This window comes from Cariama cristata, unplaced genomic scaffold (genome assembly GCF_000690535.1).
Source record: "Cariama cristata isolate BGI_N322 unplaced genomic scaffold, ASM69053v1 scaffold45408, whole genome shotgun sequence".
In the NCBI taxonomy this organism is placed as follows: domain Eukaryota; kingdom Metazoa; phylum Chordata; class Aves; order Cariamiformes; family Cariamidae; genus Cariama; species Cariama cristata.
Window position 1 is genome coordinate 1 of NW_009632526.1, and position 8734 is coordinate 8734.

The 8734-nt window shown below is 35.3% G+C and overlaps 1 protein-coding gene across 1 annotated transcript in view; it reads left to right on the plus strand.

The window, feature by feature from the left end:
* Window positions 1–2815: 2815 nt before the first annotated feature.
* LOC104166439 (vinculin-like) overlaps window positions 2816–8734 on the plus strand; it is a gene marked incomplete at both ends in the record, with an annotated part of 11057 nt that continues 5138 nt past the window's right edge. Inside the window, 4 exons of the mRNA XM_009706370.1 lie at window positions 2816–2966; window positions 4892–5000; window positions 7255–7377; window positions 7654–7814. Coding sequence (XP_009704672.1) covers window positions 2816–2966; window positions 4892–5000; window positions 7255–7377; window positions 7654–7814 — 544 coding nt within the window. The remainder of the gene's footprint in view (window positions 2967–4891; window positions 5001–7254; window positions 7378–7653; window positions 7815–8734) is intronic.

Genomic DNA, 8734 nt, shown 5'->3' on the forward strand with positions numbered 1-8734 from the left:
AATGATTCTATGATTCTATTCTATGATAATCTACATCAGATGTTTGGCAACATGTTCATATTACTTGTTACCCTTCTCTTGTAAAGAAGGAAAAAGCTGTAATCTCTAGGCAAAGAATAGGGTAACACCTGATTTGTTTACACTGAGAATAAAAATTTGTCAGTTTAACTTGTGCATGCAAGCTCCTTTAACAAATCAAGCAGTAATGCGGTTCTACATTAACAATATTTTGGTAGCCAAGCTGGAGCTGCATTGCTGGTAATTGTATTAACAAATTAATGTTAATATAAAATATTTGCTTTTTGCTTGCAGTTCTAGAAATATAAATTAATCTAAACTGTAGTGAGTAAACTCAGTACAACTTAAAAGATTAGAAATTGAAACGAGCATTATTCAAGTATCAAAGACATTGTCTGCCATTTTTGGGCAGGCATCTCTTGGAAAAGCAGAGGTCAGTCCTGAAACCTAAAAGCTAAAATGGTAGTTTAGCATAAGCTAATTTTTTCCCCTTGCATTTCATAAGGAACACACTAACAGAAATGAAGCTGAGGGACTACCAAAAGTAGTATGATTGGAAGTATCATGACCTGTGTCTTCTCCACAAAGAATTTGGCTGGCATTAACATAGCTTTATGTAAACATGCCTCAAATAAATACGCATTTTTTATAAAGCTGTTTTCTTTTAGGTTGCAGTATAATACAGGGATTAGAAAATTTATCATAGCAATGAACTTCTATTCAAAACTTTTGAATATCTGGTTCTTGTGATAGAACAAGTGGTTCATTGCAGTGAATATTTTTAGTGGTTTTTTTGTTTGGTTTTGTTGTGTGTTTTTTTTTTTCTAATTAAAGTAATTGAATTACTTTTTTCCCTAGATGCTAATCTTTGGTTTCCTAGCATGTATGCTTTGCAGGGAATGGAGGGTGTCTAGTTTTTAAACACCACTCTGCATGTTTTGTTCACAGTGCACGCTCCTGAAGTCTTTCAAATGCATTGGGAAGTTTATACAAAATAGGCATTGTACAAGTAAAATGCAAGTTTACCTTTCAGAGGTTCAACTCTAAAAACCGTAAAAGAAATTTTCTAGAGATTCAAAGTTTTATTATTTGTTAATTATGGTGACTTCTGGAGTAACACACATATATGTTAATTCCTTTCTTTACAAATGAAAAAGCCATCCTTGAGATAATTATTAGAATTAAAGAGATGACCATGAAATTGAACTGTAGGAAATAGAGTATTTCTGAGCCTATAGCTCTGAGCTGACTGAATAGGTGATTTGTTTAATCCCTTTCTTGGCAGAGTTGAAAAGAATACATTTGAGATGCAAGCATGGAAATCTAATTTAGTGAAGTCAGTTGACTTTGATAATACAACTAAGTACATTACATAGTAACGAGCAGGCCATTCTCACTTTCTGTCTTGAAGTCCTCCTGTATTTTCTTACTCAGTTGTGAGTTACCACCATCTGATGTGCTGAGCAGATGGCTAGCTAAAGAGCAGGTTATGATAAGGTCACCTGGCCCAATTTGATGTACTCTAGGGAGCCATTAGCTGAAAACTTTACTTTCTGAAAAAAGTATGTTTTCCTGTAATAAGTGTCTTATTTCTAGTATAGTTAAATTTAGATGTAACCATTAAGTTCTACCATTTGTGTTAACAGGGAATGTAAGGGAGAAAATGGGGTAACTGTAACTTTCCAGTAGTACTTAACTGACAGTATGATAAAAGAATGTGTCCAAGTGGTCAGTAGAAAATAGGCTGTGTGACAAGCATTAAAAACTTGCAATAAGTTGCTGTAATAAAAAGTTTAATGTTTATTGCAGCTTTGTGTAACTTGAATGAGCACATGGCGTTCGCATGCATAGAGCCTATGTAGCAGTCTACACTTAAATTTGTCCAAGAAACAGAAGAGAATGGACGAAAGTCACAGTCAGTGTAGTCAATAACTACAGTTGTGAGTAGCATAGCTAACATGGAAGTGAAGTCTGAATTTTGTATTTCTCAAAACTGTCATGAGGTAATTACAAGAGAACAAAACTGAAAGCTTGCAAATGCTCTGATTTTAAAATTGTTGTGTTAAATGGCTTGATGGAACCTGATTTCAAAGGTCATTTGCTTATTGTAGTACCTTCTGTGTTACTGTAATTACCTATTGTAATATCTTGCAAAACCTCCTTTCTGTTTTTGAGTCTGAAATTGCAAGCTGCATTTGAAAATCATACCTTATAATTAAATCTTGTGGCTATTTAAAATGCTATTTCTGTCGTGACTGTTAACACTCTGAAGAGCTGGACTACAGCTTCAAGGACCTGGGCACAGTGTCTTGGTTTTCTTAATACTATGTTCTTTTGTCTTAATGTGTAGCTATCATTTATTATTTATTAATAGCAATTGCTTCTTAAATGACAATGCAAATACAAGGCTGATAAAGGTTAGCAATTACTTTGATTGTGAAGTCCAAAAAGAACAATTGTTTTGTCCCCTGCCCTTGTCATTAAGAATGAAAGGTGTTTTGCCATGTTAGGACTTCTCCTTAATGATACTGTATTGATTGCTGTACATGGGATACTTCAAACATTCCCTGCATTGGAAGATTGCATGACTTCTGAAAAACTGTGTCATGCAGTTGCTGGTTACTTTCTCATTAAAATAAATATGATAAATACTCTTGCTTTTAAACTATAAAGGTGTAGAATGATCAGCTTGCTTGCAGTGCTTTAGTAGTAAAGTTAAACCCAAATCCAGCATTTTCTCAGGTCTGTTGGCATATAGACAGAAACTAATAAGCAAGTTTTGTCTGACTTTCCACAGAGTGGAGAATGCCTGCACCAAACTTGTTCGGGCAGCCCAGATGCTGCAAGCAGATCCTTATTCAGTACCAGCTCGTGACTATCTAATTGATGGATCAAGAGGCATCCTTTCTGGAACATCAGACTTACTTCTGACATTTGATGAAGCAGAGGTAGGAATCTCATCTGACTGGCATAGGTATCTGCACAATAGGATTATGAATTCAAATATCCACCTAACTGAATTAGCTAATCTAAACTATTCAGTAGATTACTCTGGTTTTGATCATTTTACCTTGATTGGAATCATATTTCGCATTCCTTTCTGTCCAGAAGGAGCTTAGGCTTGTTGCTCTCTTTTGTTAAGAGCATCTTTTTTTGACATAATGTTTAGGCATTGCCTATGATTATTCTTCAAAAGGCCAGATCCCATCAACCCTGTCTTGCATCTTCCTGACACTTTTCTGTATTCCTTTCACCATACCCATTACTGATCCTTATATTCTTTATATCCCTTCACTGAAAAGCCCTAGACCACTTCCTAACATGTCTGTCTGACTCATTAGCTATGGCAATTTAATTAGCCTTGGGGCATGGGAGGTAATACAAATTTGGACCGTCTGGCTGGTCAGCCAGAAGACGTGTTCTGGTAGATGTAACAGTTGCCACATTTTGAGTGCTGCACAAGCCAAAAAGTTGCTCAGAGGTGCTGTTTGTCCACCCTCAGATGGACAAAAAAGCCAGAAAAGGAGGTTTTGAGTGTCTCAAATTTGAAAATACTTATTTGTTACAAATCTTACTTATTTTTGTGATCCTCTTTCTGGGAATGTGGAGTCTTGTTCATTTCTAAATAGCAAATACCATGCTACTATGAGGAAATGAAGCTCACACTGTTAGAAAAGCTGATGTAATTATAATCTTACCTGTGCAACAATCTGTTAAGCTATGAAATTGTGTTACTCTTCCTGCTGTTCTGAGTAGTCTAACATGGCATCCTTGTCTCTCATTTAACCAGCTTGTGGTACTGTTAGCACGTTCCTCTGAAATGAGGAGAATGCTATGGGATTTTGCTATGGCCCTTGTGATTCTCATTATTTTAAGCGGTTTTTAATAGATACTACAAAGTGTTGTAGGACAGAATTGCAAAGAAGTTAATAGCTTTTAATCTCCTTGCTTCTGGTGTTTAGGAAATGAGTTGACTTCTGTGGAGTTAATGCTTCATTGAACTAGTCTGACAACTGCCTGTTAACCAAAAGAAAAATATTTGTCTGGAATGATTGACTTTTCACAAATACAAAAGTTGGCATGTCTCTATCCTACTATGTTTCAAGATAAACTAACATTGGAAGAAAACTGAAATGAGTTTTAGAGGAAACTACGATCTATTCTAGGGACTGAACACTGCATGTGGTTGATATGAATTAAATGTTAATTAACTCATTCTTCAATGAGAATTGTATGTGGTGGTGTCAAAAATAATGTGGTTCAGGAGGTTAGAAGATTAACTGACAGAGAACTCCATTTTGGAATCAAATACGAACTGAAAAAATTAAGCTGAGGCAGATGTCCAGAGGTAAATAAAGTATAGTCTTTACAGATTTTTCTGGAAAGCTTAAGATGTTGGATCTACCTTTCCCCCTGGAATGCTGGATAATGCTTTATCCATATGTAAAGCTCTATAGTGAATAGTATTTCCCCTGAAGTCTTGGAGTCCGCTTTCTATGTAGTTTTGCTTTGTGATTTAAGTTCAATATTTTTTATTGATGAAATTACAATGAAAATCTTCAAGCATGCCAACATACTTGCTTAGAAGCTATTTTCTCAGTGCTATCCTTCATTTATCATACAAAGTGAAAACACCAGAAGTAGGATTTTGCATTTCTGAGTAGTGGAATGCTGATTAAATAGTGGTTTTGTCAATACAGCACTCTTGAATAATGGCATTTTGGGTAACTTATTCAGTATCCCAGACCTTTGTGATTGCCCGTACATCATGTTAGCAAATGCTATACCTATTTTGTTCTAACAACAGGCTTGCATTTCTAATTCAAGTGTAACTTAGCTTCATCTAACAAATGATGGAATGTTCCTTTTTTAGGTCCGTAAAATCATCCGTGTCTGCAAAGGAATATTGGAATATCTGACTGTGGCGGAAGTAGTAGAGACTATGGAGGATTTGGTGACATACACAAAGAATCTAGGGCCAGGTTTGATTTGCTACCGCCTATCATAAACATACTAAGTATAGTCTTTTCCACTATCTTTCTTCCCCCCCAGCACCTTCCTCACCCAAGTTTCACCTATTTGGACAGTGATAAAGCAGTTGCTTTGAAAAGTGTCTGTTGGAAAGAGTTTTAAACTAGAGGATGAATGATGACTGTTTTCTGATTCACATTCCATCTTAAGAATGCAGAAGTGTCAAGATGTTAGTAAATGATATGTGCTACACAGATGATATGTACCGTACTTTTCCTACACTATATTATATGAGGGAAGTAAGCATGCATTAGGAAGAGTAAAACAAAAAACCTGAAAAAGGTGTGTAATTAAGCACTCAAAGTTATAAAGTCCATTAAGCTGATAAAATGTCTGTACTGACTGAGATGATTAAGCGTAGTAGGAATTTCTTGGAGTAGTGTAAGCTACATGTCATATATTACCATCTTATTGATGTTGCAGAAATAGCTGTCTTACAGTATAATACAAAAGCCTACCTGTTACAGAATTTCTTTTTGTTCATTATTTGATGCTCCTTCACTGCTTGTTACTTCACTATGTTAACTCACGCTTTCACTGGTGGAAGTGATTGGTAAGTGAAGCATTGGGTTGCTATAGAGGAAACCTAACATTAATCTCTGTCATCTACTACAAATGCTGTAGTTTCAGCAAGCATAAAGTAGTTTAGGTATTTAAAAAAGCCATTCCTTAAAATCTAAATGTTGTGGTGGTAATGTAGGAAATTGTTAGAATTAGTTACGCTGAACTAAAGAATGCTTATATAAACAGAGCAGGAATCTAGCTAGTGCTTTATATGGATAAATAAGAGTACATATCTAGTGTAAGAATAACTAGGTCATAAATGAAAGGACTAGCATCTCTTATGTCACAGAGCATGTTTGTAGATTATCCTGGTTTTAACGTGTATACTTTACCCTGTTTCTAGATGTGAAAAACTTTAAGTTCCATATGAAGGTATAGTGTTCTCTAAACTTTTTTTATGTTCCGTGAGAAGTTACCTTCAACTAAATAGATTTTTGCCTCATTTCGAACAGGAAAAGATGAAGCAAAAAGGGCAATCTTCTCTTTCAATGAAACTTATTCTTTGACTTCGTATATACAATTTCAGTTTCTTTGTGGTCATTGTCTTCCATGTCTTTAAAATGGAAGTTTCCCCAAGCTTCAGTTTACTATGTTTGGCTCAGTCACAAGCATTTGGGACTTTTCATTGAACCTCACAGACGTAATTTGCTGTTATGTGTTTATGATAGAGGTAATAGGTGTTGTGCAAGTGTCTTAATTTCTTAGTGAGGTGTAGGCTTGTACCTTTATTGCAAATAATCTTGTCTAAACTCATGCTGTTCTGAATAAAGAGCTAATCTTGTGCTTCTGACGTGCTCTAGAAGCACTGTCTTTGCCTGAGCTAAATGCTACTCAACACTTACAGCCCTTGCCCACAAAACTTTTTATGCCTGTAGTCCTTGTTCCCTTCAGCTATATCAATAGGCATCTGAACTTAACTGTTAATGTGAGCACTATGTAAATAACAGGAATATGATGATGTACACTTAAAATCATCAAAGTGCTTATAGGTTTTATGTTGGAAGTAGAGAGGAGAACATGATCACCTATTTAGGCTTTTGTCATTTGAAAGGAAAGGTGGTTCTGCACAACTTACCCCTCTATGCAGTTGGTGTGAGATTCTACTAGTTTTAAGTGTTGTCATTAAAGCTCATTTAACCTTTTTGTTATATTAAGACAATTCTAGAGTGCTGAAATATGTGTAGCAGAACTGAAGTATAAATAGATACAATTCCTGAACTCAGGGAGAACCTCAAGGCAAACAAACAAAACCTTGACATTTCCTTTTTCTGCCGTTACACTTAAGGCTTTGATCAAGTCTTAACAGAAAAGGAAAAAAAAAACAACCTGTAAATTAGCTTCCAGAGTTCATGAAGTGCCTTCATATCCTAAAGCAGTTATTTCAGGTATTTTCCTATTATATTGCTTGGATTTTAAATCAAGAATTTTGAGGAGTCCATTCTACTTTGCATAGTGGCTAGGTTTTGAATCAGGAATGTGTTTTAAGTAACAGCTGCTAATATAAAAATTAAGTTTTAAACTTCCATATAGTTGTCATAACTCATTACACTTTGTTCTTGTTTAGAAAGCTCAACTGTTGCAAATTAGACTTAGTATTACATTTCTTTATTTATGATTACGTTCAATTACTTTAATCTTTAGGAATGACAAAGATGGCCAAAATGATTGATGAGAGACAACAGGAATTAACTCATCAGGAACATAGGGTTATGCTGGTAAACTCTATGAATACTGTGAAGGAGTTATTGCCAGTACTTATTTCAGGTATTTTCAGCTTTAATTTTTAATATCACTCTGAATTACTGTCTGTTTTGAACTGGAGTTCCAATGTCATATGTTTTTTAAAAATATCAGCCTTGACATTGCTTCTGTACTCATTGCAAATAACTTTGCTTCTTGTATTAAAACTACAATCTCTTTGAGATAAAATGGTCCACGCAAAAGAAAATGTACTACCTCTGTATAAATGCAGTAGAAGGTCAGTTTGAACATTGATCGTATCTTGCATGTACCTTTTTCTAATCTATGGTATTTTTACAGCTATGAAGATTTTTGTAACCACAAAAAATTCTAAAAGCCAGGGAATAGAAGAGGCCTTGAAAAATCGCAATTTCACAGTAGAGAAAATGAGTGCTGAGATAAATGAAATAATCCGTGTATTACAACTCACTTCCTGGGATGAAGATGCTTGGGCAAGCAAGGTACGTTTCACATGTATGTTTGTATATAGAAGTCTAATTTTTATCTACTGTGTTATACACTTAGAAACTTGTGATTTTGAGACTGTTGAAATATGTATTTGTGCATCAATTTTGTAGTATTGTCTAATCACATCATATAATCTCTTAAAGGTCGAAGAACATCTTCAGAGATGATTGTGTTAACGTATCTTTCAAAATTAGCTTTCTCTCAACAAGCTAAGTTAAAGAAGTGTGGCATTTGAAGGTGGCTCAGTGGTTTACTGCAGCTGAATGGTCAAACAGAAGACTTAGATTTGTTCATGGTTAGTTTTGGCATGATTAGGAAATCCTGGAATATAGTGTTGTATTCCTCTGAGAAGGATTTTTTTTATATATATATATATAGCTACCCTACATAATCGTATTTGACAGAGGAAAGTTGGGTATAAAAGTTATTGTTCTATACGTTAAACTGGTCTTGCAGCTAGGCATTTGAAAGTGATATCACCTGAGCTTTTTCTCCTAGATGCTACTAGAAAAGATAGGCTGCTCTCATATCCTTGTGAGAAAGGCCTGAAGTTGAGAAATTTTAGTCAATCTTTGGTGTTCCCTCCTTGAACACCTCTTGCTTTTCCCCCGACCCATTTTTAGTCTGGACATGGAAGTAAATTTCAAGTGTTTGCCTTGTCTCAAATATATGTTAGACTGAACAACCTTTCTGGATAAGCGTGATGTCTGCAAAGCTGGCATATGGACAGTATTGGTTCCTTACAACTCACTGTTAAGCTGTGTAAGTGACTATAACCACTTACCTGGAGTCAAGTGGTGCACCTAAGTCATACCCACTGAAGACACTGAAATGTCTAGCAGACCATAAAGCAGGTCTGACAGAAATTGTTGTTGTGGGCTTACAAATAAATGTAACTGCATAACTGAAATTC